Genomic DNA, 18,947 nt, shown 5'->3' with positions numbered 1-18,947 from the left:
ACAACGATGTACGAAGGCACTGTTAGTGAAGGAGGCAGTGACAAAATGCAATACCCCTGACTCGTCGATGGGATGCCCCATACACTGGATACAGCTGGAAAGATGATATGCATTATATACCCTATGCAGAGTCCAAAACATGCGCTGAGAAGAGATCCGAACAGTTGTCAGTCAAGTAGGATTGCAACGAGGAGCAGTTGAACTCGACTCACCCTTCACCGGAGCTCGTAGAGCGACCACATCGTCGACCGTGACCTCATGCAATTTCCCCCTAAACAGATATCTGACTCTCAACTTCTTGTTCTCCCCGATACATGGGTCCTGTGTGCGCCACCCAACATCCATCCATTAGCCTGTGTTCTATAACTTCGAATTTCGTATCGCCAGGAGACCTGACTCACCCAGAATCCTAGAAGGTTGAATTTGCCCTTCCCACCTGGGATGTACAATCTGCCGTCCTGTACCAACGCCTGAACAGGGATTGTAACGTCTATCACTTCTTCTTCCTCTTCTTTCTCAGAGGATTTGATACCCCTGGGTGTGAAAGATGTTGCGAGACCGTAATGAGCCGAGATGATAATCAAGCCTGTCCGAGTGGATTGAAGATAGGATCAGCAATCTTCACCACCATTACATGATGTTTCGTCCCTTTGTCCTCGCTGTTTGTAAAGACCCATCACTCGAATCTCTTCTGGGTTTGGGATGCCGACTCACCATTCTTCTCCCTCTCCTGTGCAACCTTCTGCGCCACAGACCTCTCCATCAGACCTATCGCGTCCAACGCTTCTGCCTTTTTCTGCACTATAAACTCTTTATTCTCCTCTCTCAACTCCTTCACGCGTTCTCTCAACCTCTCCTTCTTTCGGGGTAAGAGGTAATATCGATATAGACCCGCGTAAGAGACTGCTGGTAAGAGTGCGCTGAAGAGCAGGACGGTTGGATCTAATCTCTCTGCGAGGAGAATGGGAATTGATATTCTCTGCCCGAGTCGGTTGATCCTGGTCACAAACCAAGACATCAGTGTCCGCTCGTCTACATACCCCTGCACGACGGACAGGGTACGCTGACTCTGCACTCACTTGACTTTCATGATGATCCCACCTCCCACTTCCACTTGCAGTATCAACCCCGCTCTCACGTTCTCCGTCACTTTCCCCTCGGCGTTGATGAATCCCGCAATCGACGAACCGAGTCCCACCTCTCCGCCGACCTTCAACTTCAGTCCACCCGGCACTTTAATAGCGTAGTCGGCGGCAACACGAGATGCGGCGAGTCCCGCTGTGGTCTGGACTGTCCAACCTGTACCGTTGCGTTTGGAATTCGTGAGACCGACAGAGAGGGACGAAGTCGCTGGAGCCGGGTGGTTCTTCCCCCATGGTCCGATGTTAAACGTTCCTGATTCGTAGGCTGAATTTACATCGCTCTTATCAGCACATCACCCCTCCCGAGAGGATTGAGGATTGAGCTGAGCCGACTTACACATGAATCCCGTCGTATTGGCGTACAACCTCCTCCCATATGTCAAACCTAACTGTGGCGGTGCCGCCAAAGTCTGTTGAATCGCATTCAAGCTGAGATATTGATCCTCATCAATCGTAAAAGTCCCCTTAAATCTCCCCACTCTAGGCTGTAACAGCGTGACCCCACCTTCGACCCACAATCTCGGTGAGAATTGATGTTTCACCGTTCCTAACAAGTTTGCTCCTCCTCTTCCGTTCCGAGTGAGAGCTTGTCCTTCCCATACCAATTGGGTTTTCGGTGAGATGGGAGTCTCGAATGAATGTTTCATGACAACTCGACCGGGTCGGGTTCTCAATACTCTTGATATCGGATCATGTTTGATTTGATTTGGTTGTCTGAAGAATTTCTTGGACAAAAACACAGCTCGAGCATCGAGAACCATCTCGATATCTCCCTTCGGTTTCACCAAAGCTTCCGCATCCATCGATCTCTTTTCGTAAGCTTGGGCAGTGAACCATCTCCGCATTTCCTCCGCCGTCTTGACCCTCGGTCCAATCTCCCAACTGGTCTTGAGACCTTCTTCGCCGAACAGATCGTAGATCGTTCGTTTCGTAGGATCGGTAAGGATCTCATAGGCTCTTTGGATCTCGGTGAATTGCGCATGGGCAGCAGCACGAGTCTGTTCAGTCCGTTGTCTATCAGGATGATAGATCGTCGCGAGAGATCGATATCGATCTCGAATCTCAGCGTCAGACGCTGATTTCGGCAGGTTCAGCAGACCATAGAGATCGCGCTCGAGAGGATGGGGTGGAAGTGCGGTGGAGGTAAGGATGGGAGAGGTGGGAGGTGATGGCGGTCGAATAGGTCCATCGGCAGTCGAAGGGAAGGACCGATAGTAGTTTGACGAAGGACCAGGATCGTCGTTCATCGTGGCGAAATCGTCCCAGATATATCAATGCAATGCTGTCTATTATCGTTTCACACTGTGTATAACCAATGTATACTTGTCCACATCTTCGACAGCTCATCGTCAGTGCATGCAAACGTCGGAATGTTCAAGCTAAGCGGTTGATCATGTCACGTGATACCTTTACGATGTGATCGGCTCTCGTCACCGAGCAAGATTCCCGATAATGATGGAGTTCCAACTACACTTCGGATGAGGTCGAGGTAGACTTCAAAGAGACTTCAAGGATCATCATAGCGCATCTCGAGCAAATATCATCGGACTCACACATCCACTAGATACATTTGCGCCGAGCCGACACTCTCTACTGTATCTCCAACCACACACAATCAAAAGTCTTGACGTCCACCCACTAATGACATCACCAGCATGTCTGACTCCCCCTCAGCTACAAAGAATGCACCTGCGCCGTCGGCGGTACCGCTCTCGCCTGTAGCGCGTAGCAACCCAGCACGACGGCCATCCCCTCCCTCACGATCTATATCCTTATCTTCAACATCTTCGTCGTCATCCTCGTTGACGCAGACTCCCTCTTTCCCATCGCCATCGCCCATACCGGGGATCAGTGCGCCTCCTCGATTCCCCGGATTCGCGCCTATGCCGTTCCTCGCTTCCAATCTCCCTCCTTCAGCATATCACTTCATCTCACAGAACATCGGCTTGACGCTAGTTGCTGTCTCTCAGCTATTCATGGTATTCATGTCTCTCACTGTGAAATATTTCCTATCGACAACACATATCTCGACATTCACATTGATCTTCGTACGAATGGGAATCACTTCTGTGTGCTGCATCGTCTCGTCATGGCTGGTGAGAAAAGATCCTAATCCGATCTTGGGCCCAGAAGGGATCCGAATGAAATTGGTCCAAAGGGGGATATTCGGTTGGATCGGATTATTATCATCTTACCAAAGTTTACGAGGATTGACAGTCAGTGATTCTGTCACGATCCAATTCTTGAGTCCGACCGTCACTGCCATCTTGGGATATGTCTTTCTCAAAGAGACGATGAACCGAAGAGAGGTTCTTGCAGGTCTGTGTTGTTTGACGGGTGTCGTACTGGTTTCCAGACCACCTTTCTTGTTTGGTGGGATGGGGGAGGATGTAGGTGTGATTCCACCTGATGAAGGAGGTGGAACAAGGTTGGATCTTCCATCGATCGGTTTACCAGGAGAAGGAGATACAGAAGGGATTGAGACACCGGAAAGAGCCGTGGCGGTAGCTTGGGCGTTTATGAGTGTGTTGGGAGCATCGGTGGCGTGTAAGTGTTTCGAATTCTTTCCCTATCGAGTTTTGCACATCAGGCAGCGTTAGCTGACGGAGAGTGGCTGGTTCATGTACAGACACAACGATCAGATCAATCGGCAACAAGGCACACGCATTGCATTCGATCGGATACTTCTCGTACATGTGCACTATCACTTGTGGATTGTATGTGGCTATTTCATCCACGGTGTACGCTACCCTTGCTGACCACGGTGTACCGTTCAGATGGCTGCTCGTAGACCCAAAACCACTAGTATGGGTGGAGTCAACTCGCGACTTCTTGTTCATCGTTGCTATCGGTGTAAGTACGCTTTCGTCTCCCACGGCTTCAGAATCTTTTGGAATCTTGGTCGTCTGAGGGTGATGCTGATTGTCTGCTTGGATCCGGACTGTAGTTCTTTGGGTTTGTCTACCAAATGCTTTTGACAATGGGCTTGCAGCGAGAAAAAGCTGGACGTGCGGGATTGGCCCTCTACCTCCAAGTCGTCTTCGCCTTGGTGCTTGAGTTTGTCTTGTGGCACACGATTCCGTCCTTCCTCTCGGCTTTGGGAACGACTATTATCCTTGTGTCCGCGTTCTGGGCAGCGGTGAGTGTGACCATTGTTCTCCACCGTTGTCACATCGAACGAATGGATTGCTATATGTCGAGAGCGCAAGCTGATCACCCCTCTTGTTTGTAGCTATCGACCACTGCTGCTGTACCATCTGCCAAGCAGACTGATCCAGAAGCTCAGCCCTTTTCACGATCACCTTCGCCCATCCCTCCTCCTCATTCGGAACGACCCTTACTGCGAGGCGAACATTACAGCTATGAAACGGTTCCCACCACAGATCCAGATAAGAATAGACCGTCATTGCCGTCACGTAAACCTTCGCTCGGGGTACCCCCCTCACGGTTACCATTACCGCCGTCCAGAAGAGGGAGTAGTACAAGTACTCGTAGCGCTTCTTCGCCTTTGAACTCCGGGAACAACAATACTAGAAGTAGAACTGGATCAAGATCAAACTCAGGCACAGTACCCAGCGGGTAACTCCAATGGAAGACGGTCGTTTCGGCCATTGTTCTTCGGGTATTGTAATGTTGTAATCAGATATTAGAAATTACATCAGCATGATTAGAATACAGATGTATATCATTTTGTAATACCATCAGGGGCGGGCGTGTAGTGACGCGGTACTGCCGATCTCTTTGTAGGGAAACGGAATTGCCGAGCGCGGTGGAGGATGTTCTGCTATCGGTCTCAGCCGTCTACTGTACTCGCTCGCACTGGGTGTTTGACTTTTTTTCGGTTACCAGTGGTACTGGACTACTGCTGTTGCTAAGGTCAAGCGATACGGCAATAGTGATATATGACTGATGGGATAGAGAATGAGATACGAGGTTTCATTCCACTTTGACCATACATATCATTGCATCCATCTCAACTTTGTTATTGTTTTCACATCTCTATACTTACCGCTGATTATAGTTTGAGATCTCTGTTTACTTTTTTGCCACCTTACCGTACCGCACCGCACGACAAACTCCTACCGAGCGAGACGCAATTGTGTCGAAAATGGCTACTACGGTCCTTCGAAATGCCGCTCTTCGTTCTTCGAGGAGGAGTGGTGTAATCCCAAGATCCCCCTTTGCTTCATCGAGTCGATCGATCGCTTCTTCTTCCTCTTTTGCTGGATCTAGCTCTGGATCTGGATCTGGATCTGGTTCTGGCGGCAGGAGATTTGGTCGCTCGCTTCTGTTCGCCGTTCCAGCGACTGCTGGACTTCTCCTCATGCCTACACTTTCAGCCGACACCACTACCCCTACACCTTCTGAGCTGGTAGAAGGAGGTCAACCTCTTACACCGGTCAAAAACTCCCTTGTCACAGCGACGACTGGGCAGCTTCTTCGATCGTACCTCGTCTACACACTCATCTCTACACCTGGTATTGTCGATTATTCACCTCACATCCTTCACACTCTCACACACACATCTATCCCATTCGTTCGACACATTACCGAGTACTTTGTGCGAAATACGTTCTTCGATCAGTTCGTCCCGGGAGAGACGGTAGAGGAATGTATGACCTCGATGGTCGATATGAGATTGAGAGGGATTGGAAGTATGCTGAACTACAGTGCAGAGGCAGAGGTTGAGGAGAACGACGAAGCGGGAGATGCGGTAGGGTTGAAGGGTGAAGAATTGGCTAGACAACAGAGATTGGAAGAGGTCTTGAGAGCTTTGAACAAAGCTGGAGAGTTTGAAAGGAGTATGTCAGAAGAACAGAGAGGTTCAACAGGTTTCGCACTCAAAATCGTGAGTCCCCCATCCCATCCCATCCCACGCTTTCTTCATGTAGTCGGCTTTGGCTGATGCGAAACCGCTTCCGCCTCGCAGACCGGTCTTATCGACCCTGCAATCTTACAAAGAGCTTCTACTACCCTTCTCCGACTCCGACCTCTCACTTCCTCCAACTCGCCTTCTTCCCCTGCATCCCAACTCACCGTCCCATACCCTGGTACACCTCAAAGCACGGACGCTCGTGTAGTCGCTCGAGACGCGTCGTTCGGTAGTGGGAAAGAGCTGTTCAGTCTGAAAGGCGCCGTGGACGCTATGGGTGTTTTGGACAGCGATGAGGGGACCAAGGAAGGTGATTTGGAGCAATTGCAGGATTTGTGGCAGAAAGTAAAGGTTATCGGTCAAACAGCAAAGGACAACTCGTGAGTGGAACGAATTACGCACACAGGTCGTTTGAAAAAACAAACACGAAATCGTGCTGATAAACTTTGCGACTCTACAGGATCAAGCTGTTTGTCGATGCTGAACACACATTCTACCAACCTGCTCTCGACGCTTATACCATTTTGTTATCACAAGAGTTCAACAGACCGCCAAAGGACAAAAAGGCAGAGTGGCATGGACCTTTGATCTAGTGCGTATCAATACAATCCCCTGGACGCTCTAGCGTCACAAGAGCAGCAGTGGACACTGAACTGACATTGGCTATTTTGTGATTCTCTAGCGGTACATATCAATCGTACCTTGTCCGACAACCTGGTCATCTTGCCGCTGCTCTCGCACATGCTGAGAAGAACGGTTACGCCCTCGGTATCAAGCTCGTTCGAGGAGCATACTTTGTTCAAGAGAGGAAGAAGTGGATAGATGAAGGACGTCCAGGTGCTGATCCTATTTGGCCCGAGTGAGCAGTTCTTCCCTTTTGCCTCGCAAGCTCGATGCTGATTGTGGATTTGCGTTACGTAGCAAACCCGCCACTGATGTCGCGTACAACAACTCCATCAACACCGTTCTCACGACACTCGCAAGACAACTCACTTCATCACACCCTGAACGTGCTCTTTCTGTCGTTTTCGGAACTCACAACCCTGATTCGTGCGACCTCATCACTGAGGGACTGAAGAGTGTCGGATTAGTCGACGAGGTTGCAGATGGGAGACTCAGATTGAGAGACGGGGCCAAGGGACGGATCGGTGTCGCTCAGCTTTATGGTGAGTGGCTCGAGCAGATGACCACTTAGGAAGAAGCTGACAGTCCCGTCTCGCAGGCATGAAAGACGACTTGACGGACAGGATGGCTGCTAGATTCGTCTACGAAGGTGTCCCCATCGCTATCAAGGTAAGCGCATCCCACTTCCCTGGGAGTGTGATGAATTCCGCTAACCTGTTCCCCCTTGCACAGTACATCGCCTATGGCAAGTTGTCCGAAGTGATGCCTTTCCTCGGTCGACGAGCGATTGAGAACAAGAGTCTCATGACTGGAGATCAGGGTGCAGCTGCTGAACGACGACGTATCGGTGGGGAATTGAAGAGACGTATCTTTGGTTAAGCGAAGCGGAACGAAGAGCACAAGGCAAGGTGAAATGGATGGATATTCAGGAGATCTAGAAGGGTTCATTGTTGCGGTTGAGCATATACCAAGCATTTATTGTCAAAAGTACAAGTCACATGAACATGCATGAGTCTACATAACAACAAACAACAGGTTATGATACGACACGAGTGAGACGGAGAGACGATGTCCATTTTGGAAGAGAAACAACATATCGATGGGAGGGTGGAATGACATGAAACATAAGGCAGCGAAGGGAAAGGAAGGTGGAGATGTACGGGAAAAGCCAAAGCGTACAGTGTGAATGCGGGCTCGGTGTTAGACCATACTGAGATGATCACACCATGCTATAGTGGGAGCGGGGACATTATGATGATTCTCATCATCACGTTTCCTGGTCGAATCTCGATGTCGTTGTTGTAATGTGAGATGGGGAGGCGAGACGAGTGTTGACGGTGTATTTTGTTGTCCCGACGTGGTCGTGGTGGTTGTCAGAACAGTAGGAGGATGTTGGATGGGTGTAGTGTGGAGATGTGTAGGCGTGGAACGCTATGGGGAAGTACAAAGCAGTGTGAGCCAGGGGTGGATTGATGGACTGCGGAAAGGCAGGGAATTGGTTACTCACCGAGGTAGAAGTAGAAGCGGAACTCGACAAAGTCATAGAATTAGAAGACCACCATCTTCCCCATCCACCTTGCTCTGTGTGATGTTCCAACACCGTCGACGAGCTCGAGCTCGAAGAGTTGCTCGGTGAGTGCTGTTGGAGCTGTGCGAACGATGTGAGAGTGGTGGAGCTTGGCGAGGAGAGTAGAGTCGAAGTAGGGGTATGGCGGAAGAAAGGTGTGACAAGTCGCGGGACGAGCGTAGGTGACGGTTTCATCGTGGCGTGCGGGTGTGGAGTAAAACCTTTGTTCAGTTGTGAGTATGGTATACCGTTTGGCGATACGAAACGATACGATACGATACGATACGATGAATGAAGAGATTGATAATGAAACGAATAAAGAACAATGGTACACCGCAAATTTATACTGAGTATAGAAAGCCGTTTCCCCCCTTGTTACTCTTTCATACAGTACGAGTACTCGTAAGACATACAGTAGTATGACATACAGTACAAAGTACTCGTCATACAGTACGAGTACTACAGTACGAGTACTCGTAAGACATACAGTAGTATGACATACAGTACAAAGTACTCGTACTGTATGACGAAAGAGTCGTACACTGTTAACCGCGTGAATCCCGACACAACAAAGTCAATGAGCCAAGAGGAACAAAACAGTCTTTCTTTCTTTCTTTCTTCGCTGCCGCACCCTCGGCACAATACGATATTATATAACCAGCTGACGTGACGTGAGAAAAGAAAAAAACAGAATAAAACAAGTGCAATCGGGGAGAAAAGATATAGAGTTCTGGTACTTGTTACGTTGTTGAGCCCCGGATCTACGCCGACAGGTTTGTGGGGAGGGAGAAAAGGGTGCCTGATTGCTTGCGGTGCAAGTACGAAGTCTGGACCACCTGAGACTAGGCTTGTAGGTCAAAAAGGACCGAAAGTTAGGCGCGTCATGGCTTGCCGGGTATGTGGACCCGGTGTGGTCTGATTGTTGCTCACAAGACATCTGGTATTGACATTGCTCAATTCGCTCGAGACAGACTTGCTTGTCTACGATATCGCTCACCTCGTCATCCCCAATTGTGTCGAGTCGCTGTACTATCGCCAAACATGACCGCCTCGCAGGTCGACCAAGACCTCCCCTTATGGTCACCTACTGACCCTTCATCTTCCCAGACGACCTTATTCAGAAACCATATCAATTCGACATACCAACTATCCCTATCAACATACGAAGACCTCTGGGTATGGTCCTGCTCCCATCGAGCCGATTTTTGGTCGTCTTTATGGGACTGGGAACATATCATCGGCAGCAAAGTATCCTCCTCCTCCTCCTCGTTGGTGGTTGACGAGACCGCTACACCTTCCGATAATCCAATATGGTTCCCTTCTGCTTCCCTCAACTGGGCCGAGAATCAACTTCGTCATCATCTCACTCGTCCTGACGACATAGCCATCATCCAGACTTCCGAACCTTGTGCTACCTCAAATTGGTTCCCAGAAACAAAACGTATCACCCAATCTCAACTGTATTCTCTTGTGGGGAAAACACAACGGAGTTTACGGCGAGGGGGAGTTGGGAAAGGTGATCGGGTGGCCTTTTGGGGTGGAAATTGTTTGGAAGCCGTCGTCGTTCTTCTGGCGAGTAATTCGATAGGAGCGATATTCTCCTCTGCAGCAGCGGACTTTGGAGTAGATGGTGTGATTGAACGATTGGAACAGATCAAGCCAAAGGTGCTTCTCGTCACCAACGGCGTGGTCTACGGTGGGACTGCAAGACCACTGTTACCTCTACTTCCGACATTACTTTCTTCGCTCAGTGCTCCGCCAGAGGAGGTAGTCGTTATCTCTCATCTGCCGGACGAGCTGGCGCCCTTGCCACCAGCAATGAAGGATAAGACGAGCGGGTGGGGAGAATGGCTGGATAAAGAGGAAGGAGAGGTGGAGTTCTTGAGGATGGGGTTCAATGAACCGATTTGGATCTTGTTTTCAAGCGGGACAACAGGACGTCCAAAGGCTATCGTTGTGAGCTGCCTTCTCACTTCGTTTGATCTGAAGTCTGAACAAGCTGACATATGAATAACATAGCACCGACAAGGGGGTATGTTACTAGATTCGCTGAGAGAACACCATCTGGCGGGAGATATCGGTCCAAAAGACGTATACTTCTACTATACTACTCCGTGAGTCAACGACCAGACACTTGCCCAGCGGTGCGAAGCTGATCACGTTGCACACAGCGGCTGGATGATGTTCCAGTATCTCGTCTCGGGTCTTGCGACCGGCGCAACTGTCGTCCTATATGAGGGATCGCCCCTCAAACCACCATCGTTCCTCTGGTCACTCATCGACGAACTAGGCATCACAGTCTTCGGAACATCTGCTAAATGGATAGAACAAATATCGAAACATTATCCAGAAGTCGGCGAGAAACATGACTTGAAGACGCTGAGACAGATCTTGAGTACGGGGAGTCCATTACCACTTCATCTGTTCGATTTCGTTTACGAGAAGGTCAAGAAGGATGTTTTACTGGGTTCTGTGACTGGTGAGATCTGGTCGGATGAACTTGTCACCCGTGACGAATGGGTCTGAGCTGATGCGCTTGCTGCAGGGGGGACGGATATCTGTTCTGTTTTTGCGGGACGAAATACATCTCTTCCTGTATATCGAGGGGAGATCCAATCTCGCATGTTGGGCTTGTGAGTTTTCAGTCCATTTCATAAGGTAAACGCGATAGGTCAACTTACGACGCGACACAGTGCTCTTAATACCGACACTGGACCCGGTCATCCAGGCGAACTCATTTGCACTGAAGCGTTCCCCATCGAACCATTAGGTTTCTGGCCGTTACCGGGACATGGGTTCCCGGATGGAGAGGTGGAAGTGGCTCAGAAGCGGTTCAAGGAGAGTTATTTCAAGGACGATAAAGGAACATGGTGTGAGCTGGTCCCTTTGCTCGCGTCTTCGAAGGAATATCAGCTGACATCCGACGTTCTGGCAGATCACGGCGACTAGTGAGTACATCACTCTCGGAACGGATCTATCTGTGTGAATCGGTGCAACACCCCACTAACGTTTCGACTACTAACAGCGTGCAAATCACCCCATCACGTTCTGGCAATGCAGGCGGTATCCTCATGCTAGGTCGTTCGGATGGTGTCCTAAATCCGGGTGGGATCCGATTCGGTCCCACCGACATATACTCGGTGCTTGAGAATCAAGACTTTGCGACTTTGGGAATTGAAGAGACTTTGGTGGTCGGATTGATGGTGGACGAAGGTGCGGACGAGAAGGTGGTCTTGTTCATCAAGGTTGGTCAGCTAGTCGACACTCAATAATCCTAAGTACGATGAGCTGATATAGTGGACATGGGACGTAGATGAAAGATGGAAAGACGCTCGATGAGGGGTTGATCAAGAAGATAAAGACGAGTATTAGATTAGCGAGAAGTGCTAGACATGTCCCTGGAAAGGTGAGCACGGAGATGATCTGGCGGTGAACGGAAGAGAGTATATGAGAGAGAAGAGAGAAGCTGATTCCGTGGTCCTGCGTCAGATCATACAAGTATCAGATATACCCGTGACCTTGACAGGTAAGAGAGTAGAAGGTGAGTCCATTTACCGTCACTGAAACAACGCAGCGATCCAATCGGAAGCTGATCGGATCCTCACTCGTGCTGTCTGATCAGTTCCAATAAGGAAAGTGATTAATGGCGCTCCTGTGGAGAGTATCAATCCTGCAACATTGAGAAATCCAGATTGTCTGGCCGAGTATGCCAAGCTAGGCGAGACGATGCGAAAGGAGGAAGGTGGGGTGTGAGCAGGCAACGGGGGATGGTGTTCTCGACGCGCGGACTATATCTCGTTTAGTTCCATCCCGACGATGTTCGGGAACTTGGTTGTTGTATTAGTGTCACCGCAGCTTCGACTGATCATGCATATCTCATTTTCACATGTTACGATAAGATGCATATGGGAGAGACAGAACATGCACCGCAACCACTACTTTGCACTGAGTGCGAAAATGCGTTACAACAAATAACTCGACTACTAATATCCCTCCCTCCCAACTCGTACTCTACTCTACTCTACTCAATACTCAATAAACCATCCTTTCCACACCTCCTTTCATGCCCGTACCAGCGCTAGCACCCACATCCCCCATCTCCACTTCCATCTCCATCTCTTCCAAAGTCCTCTGTACCCGATTCAGGGCTTTTAACAACCTCGCATTCTTCGCCGATTTGCTCTCTGTTCGCTTCCCAGCTGATGGTGTGGAAATGGACGTGTTGTTAGAGTTGGAGTTGGAAGGTGCCTCTTTGTCTGGTGAGGATGGCGAAGTGTCGATTTCAGTTCGTGTTCTCTTCTTTCCTTTCTTTTGCGTTTGAGGTTGCATCGTCGTAAATTCGTCCTCAGCCTTGTCCACTTGGATTCCTCCTTGCTCGATCGCTGTCGCTGTCGCAGACGTGGGAGCAGACACTGAGGTAATTTCCTTGACCTTTTCCTCGACGAGTTTCTCGTATTCTCGACTTAAAGATCCCATATACCCTCTGACGAACTTCTCAACTCCTATTTGAGATGGATACCATATCTTAAGACGAAGTTGGTGATCTCTCATCTCACCAAGGACTAGGAACGAAAGCGATTGGAGAAGAGGGATGATTGGTAATGCTACGATGAAAGAAGGGCAGAGGCAAATCAGTCGACTGCTCTTGCTCTTACATGTTCGAATTCCGATCTCCACGACGACTCACCTTGTCCTGAGATCGCGGCTTGATGTAATGGCGCAATGAGGAGATCCAAATCATCTATACCTGCCAAAGACTCATGTTCGAGATATTCCGCAATCTTCTCCACCAAGTCAAGAGGACTATTCACATCACATCACGCAATATTAGCAAGTAGCTCACTCCATCGGGTAAAGAAGTGGGGCTTATGCTAACGACTTACCTCTTCGCGTCCTCCGCATTTGAGAAAGTGGGAAGTACGATCGGCTCGTACGGGTCTACATTTTCTAGACCAATCGGACCAAGAGTTGATTCGACCAATGACGGAATCTGATTGATGAGTCCAACTCCCGACTCGAAGATTGAGCTTGCGGCGTGTACATCTACGATGGTTCAAAGCGTTAGACACAACCTTCATCCGTAGTGAAATCGGCTCACCCTTCGATCTTTGACTCAGTACGAGATCTGCGATATCGGTAAACCTCTGCCAGGCGGGGTACACCGTCGTAATGACATCTAAACAAATGCACGTCAGGTGTCGATCACACAACGAGCAGATTGGGAGTAAAATGCGACTCACCTTCCAATCCTATCACGACCTGGTCCTTGATCGCCAACTCTGGCGTAACCTCATCCAAAGCTTTACTGAATCGTTCATCGAGATCGTTTGAGAGTTGCAGAGACACGATAGCTTTGTGATCAAACGCGCCGATCTCACGCTCAATTTGTAACTAAAGCCAGATAAGGATGAGCTTCAGTTCTGAAGAACTCCACAAGTCAGAGTAGCGATTCGAACTTACCCTCTGGCCGAGCTCTTCGAGGGATTCTTGTTCCCATGTCAAGATCAACAGAGAAGGGGTATATCGATTCCCTTCATCTGTTAAATTCTTCATAAGCATTCCTATTCGATCTTGAGCATCCGCGGTATTCCTGCACGATACATTCATCCGTCAGCTTATTCTATTGCTCTGTCTTAGTTGAAGGAGAAGAGTAGCTCACTCTGCGATCTTCCTTTGATCATCCGTCTTCATAGGTGCTTCAAATACCAACAATCCCATATGACTCCATTTTGGCAACTCCCTGCCCGACTTGAGTACTTTGGTGTCGTACAAGACTCCTCCTATAGAATAACCCTCGTGGTCTAGATCTTCGCCTTTCGGTCGTGCAAATTTCGATACGAGCCATTCTTGTACTTCGAGGTCGGGAGGCGTGCCAAAGTCCGTAGGAGGGACAGAGATAATGGTCTGCCATCGAGGCGATACACTCGACGCGCTTGAAGAGGATGGAGAGAGGAAAGGTGTGATGTGGCGTGTAATGGCATTGAGGAATGTCGAGGGTGCGAAGAAATCATCTTTAGATCGCTCGGTCTACCAGAATACATTCGTCAGCTCAACGTGTCTAAACAAGATTGTAAGGGACAGCTTACATTGCTAATTTCGATGTCAATTTGGAGACTATCCAGCCTGACTGCTTCCAACGATACGTCGATATCGCTGATCGGCGTTGAAGTTTCACTTCTCGCAATAGACATCGACCGACTGAGACCCATCCCCGTCAGGGTGGTGTACATCGTCGCTCTCTTCCTTTCCGCCTCTTCCCTATTCTCCCGCTTATTCTTCGCCCAAGATCGCCAAAACTTGATCACTTTTCTAACCAAGAATCGTCGTTTGACCTCAGCTATCAGAGCAACTCTCGCCACCAATTTTGTCTGCTCGGCAATCATGAGTCGGAACGTCGCCTTTGACCAAGCTTTGATAGCTTGAGAGCGTAATCGTTTTCGATTTGTGTATTGCGTAGCAGCCGTTTGCTGTTTGACAAGCTTGTTGATATCGTCAGAAGCATGATCCTCTACCATCCCACGGAGGACTTCTGCTATCAGTTGATCACAGACAGCTGGAATTGCTGTCAGACGCTTATGACGGTCGACCTGGCTTTCCGTAAGAGGTTTGCGCGATATGCTTGATGACGATAATCGAGTCGAGCTAGAAAGCAGAGCGTGTGCAGATTTCTTTCGCTGTCGAGGGGAAGATGATGTTTCAGGGGACTGGGGAGTAACGGCCGGCTGAAATGAGACAATTGGAGGAGCTGTAGAAACGGGCTTGACGGGTGTGGTCGAAGGGCCAGCGACAGGTGGTGGAGGTGCGGATGAGAACATCGCAGGTTGAGAGAACAAGGGCGCTTTAGATGGAGCTTGAGCACTGTCATCTGCAACTCGCTTTTTCTTGGTCGTTTCAGGTGTTGAGGTAGGTGGTGGTGGTAGTCCAAATGAGAACGACGAAGAGGGAACTATGGATGGGTGAGCAGCAGCTGGAGGAGCAGTCGGCGCTGTTGGTTTCTGTGCGACAGAGGTGTTGACTGAAGGGAAGAACGAAGGTTTGGGGGGTGGAAGTGATTCTATCTTCGGGACTGGTGACGGTGCTGGAGACGGAATGGCTGGGTTTGAGGTGAAGCTGAAGGCTGGTGTTGTGGGCTTTGCAGGAGGCGGCAAGAACGCTGAAGAGGAAGTGGTGGGTGTGGAAGGTGTCGGAGCGGGAGATGCAGCTTTGAAGCTGAAAGAAGGAGTCGGTGTGACGACCGGCCTTGATGGCGCGAACGTGAAGCTAGATGACGTCGATGTTCGACCCGTAACGGCAGCAGTGGCAGCAGGCGCAGGCGCAGGGGTCCCATCAACGTTCACGCCCGCTTTGCCATTGACGATATCCGCATAAGAAGCGTTACCCTGCTTTTCGGTGATTGATTTCCATCTCCTCGTGTATGGCGCATCTCGATTGTCGTTGAACGGAGCAGAGAGGTTGAGCAACACACCGACCGGTCCTGACATGTCTTCGTAAACTTCCAACCCAAATCGCTTGACGATCTCGACCGTCTCCAAATCCGGACTGTTCGATATCGGCACGATATCGTCCCATGCCGAATCTTCTCGCTCCTGTTCTTCACAGCCTAATATAGTGTTCAGGGTCTTGATCAGAACCATCCTCCTTTCTACCACTTCGCCTTGCTCGTTGACCCTTATCGGTTCCGCTCGTAGCCGGGGATACGTCCTGACTAAAGCTCGAAGAGCACTTCGTCGCATCTCTCGCAGTCGGATCTCCACCAGACAACTCATCAAATAAGGCACACGTCGCCCCTTCAACAATTTGACAAAACGAGAGATGATATTCGCTCCGAGCTCCGCGTTGAGTTTCGATCCTTCTTTCTGCGAATCGAAATTACGTTGGGCGGCACATCGTAGGTCCCATGCAAGCTTGATGAGCGGATGGTCGAGAATCGATGAGGGTAATTCGGCAGTGAGGATCGAGACGGCTTTTTGAGTGAGGTCGAAAATGAGCATATATGCGCGGAATTCAGCCTCGTTAGGACAAGGTGTTTCGACGCCGAGCTCTTCTCTTCGATCATTGTAATGTTGTCGTAGACTGGTGAAGCCTGCGCACGCGCAAAGGGATGAATTAGCCATGATTGACCGAGATTGGGATTGGCAACTGCGACTTACATCTACCCAATTCAGCCGAATCGATGTGCATGTCGGTATTCGTTCCTGTCTCTTCTTGCAATTCTCGCAAACAAAGGATATGCCATCGCGCGATTCTCTCAAAACTGGCAATCGCCTCTTCATGACCCCAACTACTCTGCATCGCGAATTCTTTCCTGATGGCTCTTGTTCGATCTCGGATGAAACCTGCTGAATATCCCAAGGCTTTCCGAGGTGTAGGAGCTGATGTGGAGGAAGAGGAAGGAGGGAAGCTGGGCATGATCACCGAGAAGAGATAGTCGAGCGTTCGCTACATCAGGATATCCTGCTAATGAGTTCTCTTCCACGCCAATCAAGCGGAATTGGCACTCACGACGAGTGTTTGTGGTGTTCTCAGATCCGAGGGCAAGATTGCAGAATCACCATGTCCAGCTCCTGCATCAGATCTCGAATATGCCGCAACAGCTTTCTCAGCATCCATCCGTTTGTTAGGACCCTACAGCGCAACGTCCTCGTCAGTTCGGGTTGATATCTCCATTTCAATCTCAGTGGCTAGTTCCGAAAGTAAACTTACAGCTTCGAAAGGATGGACTTCTCTCGTATATTCTCTAAATTCCTTCTCATATTCCGAGCACATACGCTGACATGTCCCTCTCATATCCACCGCATCACCCAATTCTGTCTTGCCAACTTTGATCAATCCTTGTGCTTCAAAGACTTTACGTTCTTTCGACCGCATTTCTTCCAGCTGTCCACACAGAATGGTCGCTCCATGAGCTGAGATACTCGCATCACACCCAGCTCAGCTTACCTCTTTGTATCGATTTCCGGGGAGCTTGCTGCTGAACCTTGCGGCTCGAGCGGCAAGTCTTGATGCCTTCTGAGACTCATCTTCGCTATCTGGATTCCCAGAGGCGAGCGCATTGATAGCCGCCGGCATGGTACCGTCCGACTGAGAGTTGGCAAAGGTGGTGTACGATGGAAGAGGGAACGATGGTTTCTCCCCGTTTTCGGTACGGGGTTCAGTCGAATGTTATCGTCTTAATGTCATCAAGTACCGGTTCGTAGTAGACGCTTATCTAGCTCTCTCGTACGCACAGAGGAAGGAGTTCGTGGGGGAATGTAGCGAGTAAGCAGCGAGCTGAGACTGTATGTATTGTACATGAATTCAGCGCGTCATATTCACCTTTGGACATCTTGTCAACTTCTTGTTGCTTCGAGGTTAACATCATTCGATTATCAAATCACGTGGCATTTCTCGCATGATGTGGATATTTTCCTCCGTCGATGTCTTGCACTCTTTCACTCTTTCACTCCGAAAGTCGTTTGTCCTCATTCGCTCGCAACGCAGTGTGAGATTTCAGTACTTGATGTTTGGTTGTACTTGATAGCTACTCGTGTATATCCATATACCCGTGTCTACACAATCAAGATGGCACGACCGATCCGATCACTCATCACTCGTGAGTTGCGCTTGCTATGTAAAGTCAACCTCTGATGGACAAACTGACTCCCTTTCTTTTCGTTTGGTCATTTAGTCACACAATCTTCCATCGCCGGACCATCTTCATTGCGTCCTCTCGCACCTTATTCTCTCCGATCATCATCACCTTTGCAATCTCAAGTACGAACGTGAGTGCAGCCCGATCGTTACGAGATATCCGACCCCTGCTAATCAGTTTTCCTTTCCTTGTGTCGTTTGTAGCGCATTCAACTTGTCTGGCTGGGATCGTTATCTTCCAAAATTACCACGATGGAAATCTGATGAACAAGCGGCTTCGGAATCGGATCTCCCTTCGGGACCCATCATCGATGTCCCTTCCACGACGACAGGATCCGACGCGACCTCTACGGGTGGAAGTGAAGGAGAAGGTGGGTTGTTCGATGGGATCGCACAGGAGAAGGAGGGGGAGAAGGGGAATAGGAAGGCGAAGAAGAGAGGGACCGAGGAGTTTACAGAGGTGAGTGGGCGTTAGACTAAACTCAGGAGTGTTCTTTCGTCCTGACGACGTGCACTTCAAATACCCATTCGGTGGACATGGGACTGATGTGCCATCCCTTACTTTAGCACCGATACAAATCCGACGAACACAAGATTTCTTATCGAAAACTAAACCTCCTCTCTCGTCAAATCGCAAACCTTCCAGTCGATGAAGCCATCGTCCAGATGCAATTCTCCGATAAGCGGGCTAGTAAATGGGTAAAGAGCACTTTGGCTTTGGCGAGGGATCATGCTGTTGATAAGAAATTGAGTAGGGACAAGTTGGTTGTTGGTAAGTCCACACTTTCTCGTATTACTGTCATCCATTTCAAGGTATCTTGGATCGTGTTGTACGGTGGCTGATACTCTTTGATCTGCTCAGCCGAGGCATGGGTATCGAAAGGTCCCAAGATACAACGTCTTGATATCAAAGGTCGAGGAAAATACGGTATCAAGCATCACCCTTCTGCTAGGATCCACGTCGTCCTTAAAGAAGGCAAGACCAAAGCACAACAATACGAGGAGAGGTTCCAGAAGGATTTGAGAAAGGTCAGAAGTGCTGGTGTGGTCAGAGAAGATGGCGTATTGAGGAGGAAGGTCATCAGCGGCTGGACATGGTAAACGCAATATT

At 49.5% G+C, this 18,947-nt stretch overlaps 7 protein-coding genes across 7 annotated transcripts; 4 read left to right on the top strand and 3 right to left on the bottom strand.

Moving 5' to 3' along the window:
- Positions 1-121: 121 nt before the first annotated feature.
- On the bottom strand, positions 122-2,389 carry CI109_103398 (uncharacterized protein; the record flags this gene model as incomplete). The annotated part of the gene is made up of 6 exons (XM_032005626.1): positions 122-144; positions 213-321; positions 402-586; positions 715-998; positions 1,080-1,407; positions 1,480-2,389. 6 exons carry the CDS (start codon positions 2,387-2,389, stop codon positions 122-124), a joined length of 1,839 nt encoding a protein of 612 aa, XP_031860115.1.
- Positions 2,390-2,797: 408 nt separating this feature from the next.
- CI109_103397 (uncharacterized protein) lies at positions 2,798-4,725 on the top strand (the record flags this gene model as incomplete). The annotated part of the gene is made up of 5 exons (XM_032005625.1): positions 2,798-3,689; positions 3,772-3,859; positions 3,920-3,995; positions 4,090-4,281; positions 4,375-4,725. The coding sequence occupies 5 exons, from the start codon at positions 2,798-2,800 to the stop codon at positions 4,723-4,725; spliced, it is 1,599 nt and encodes a 532-aa protein (XP_031860114.1).
- Positions 4,726-5,250: 525 nt separating this feature from the next.
- Positions 5,251-7,518, top strand: CI109_103396 (uncharacterized protein; the record flags this gene model as incomplete). Its single annotated transcript, XM_032005624.1, has 7 exons — positions 5,251-5,991; positions 6,073-6,395; positions 6,476-6,607; positions 6,698-6,874; positions 6,937-7,181; positions 7,238-7,308; positions 7,372-7,518. 7 exons carry the CDS (start codon positions 5,251-5,253, stop codon positions 7,516-7,518), a joined length of 1,836 nt encoding a protein of 611 aa, XP_031860113.1.
- A 321-nt stretch (positions 7,519-7,839) lies between these two features.
- Positions 7,840-8,401, bottom strand: CI109_103395 (uncharacterized protein; the record flags this gene model as incomplete). Its single annotated transcript, XM_032005623.1, has 2 exons — positions 7,840-8,070; positions 8,147-8,401. 2 exons carry the CDS (start codon positions 8,399-8,401, stop codon positions 7,840-7,842), a joined length of 486 nt encoding a protein of 161 aa, XP_031860112.1.
- Positions 8,402-9,247: 846 nt separating this feature from the next.
- CI109_103394 (acetoacetate-CoA ligase) lies at positions 9,248-11,959 on the top strand (the record flags this gene model as incomplete). The annotated part of the gene is made up of 9 exons (XM_065967291.1): positions 9,248-10,162; positions 10,226-10,320; positions 10,378-10,685; positions 10,752-10,839; positions 10,900-11,154; positions 11,232-11,451; positions 11,520-11,612; positions 11,696-11,747; positions 11,829-11,959. The coding sequence occupies 9 exons, from the start codon at positions 9,248-9,250 to the stop codon at positions 11,957-11,959; spliced, it is 2,157 nt and encodes a 718-aa protein (XP_065823363.1).
- A 279-nt stretch (positions 11,960-12,238) lies between these two features.
- Positions 12,239-17,275, bottom strand: CI109_103393 (uncharacterized protein; the record flags this gene model as incomplete). Its single annotated transcript, XM_032005621.1, has 12 exons — positions 12,239-12,810; positions 12,894-13,009; positions 13,090-13,249; positions 13,305-13,382; positions 13,447-13,597; positions 13,667-13,796; positions 13,866-14,233; positions 14,293-16,289; positions 16,357-16,645; positions 16,709-16,831; positions 16,910-17,083; positions 17,147-17,275. 12 exons carry the CDS (start codon positions 17,273-17,275, stop codon positions 12,239-12,241), a joined length of 4,287 nt encoding a protein of 1,428 aa, XP_031860110.1.
- A 492-nt stretch (positions 17,276-17,767) lies between these two features.
- CI109_103392 (mitochondrial 54S ribosomal protein uL22m) lies at positions 17,768-18,937 on the top strand (the record flags this gene model as incomplete). Its single annotated transcript, XM_032005620.1, has 5 exons — positions 17,768-17,798; positions 17,874-17,967; positions 18,041-18,296; positions 18,404-18,608; positions 18,699-18,937. The coding sequence occupies 5 exons, from the start codon at positions 17,768-17,770 to the stop codon at positions 18,935-18,937; spliced, it is 825 nt and encodes a 274-aa protein (XP_031860109.1).
- Positions 18,938-18,947: the final 10 nt, after the last annotated feature.

The sequence above is a fragment of the Kwoniella shandongensis genome, chromosome 6 (genome assembly GCF_008629635.2).
Source record: "Kwoniella shandongensis chromosome 6, complete sequence".
In the NCBI taxonomy this organism is placed as follows: domain Eukaryota; kingdom Fungi; phylum Basidiomycota; class Tremellomycetes; order Tremellales; family Cryptococcaceae; genus Kwoniella; species Kwoniella shandongensis.
Note: the sequence above shows the minus strand (reverse complement) of the source record. Positions and strands in the feature narration are given on the sequence as shown.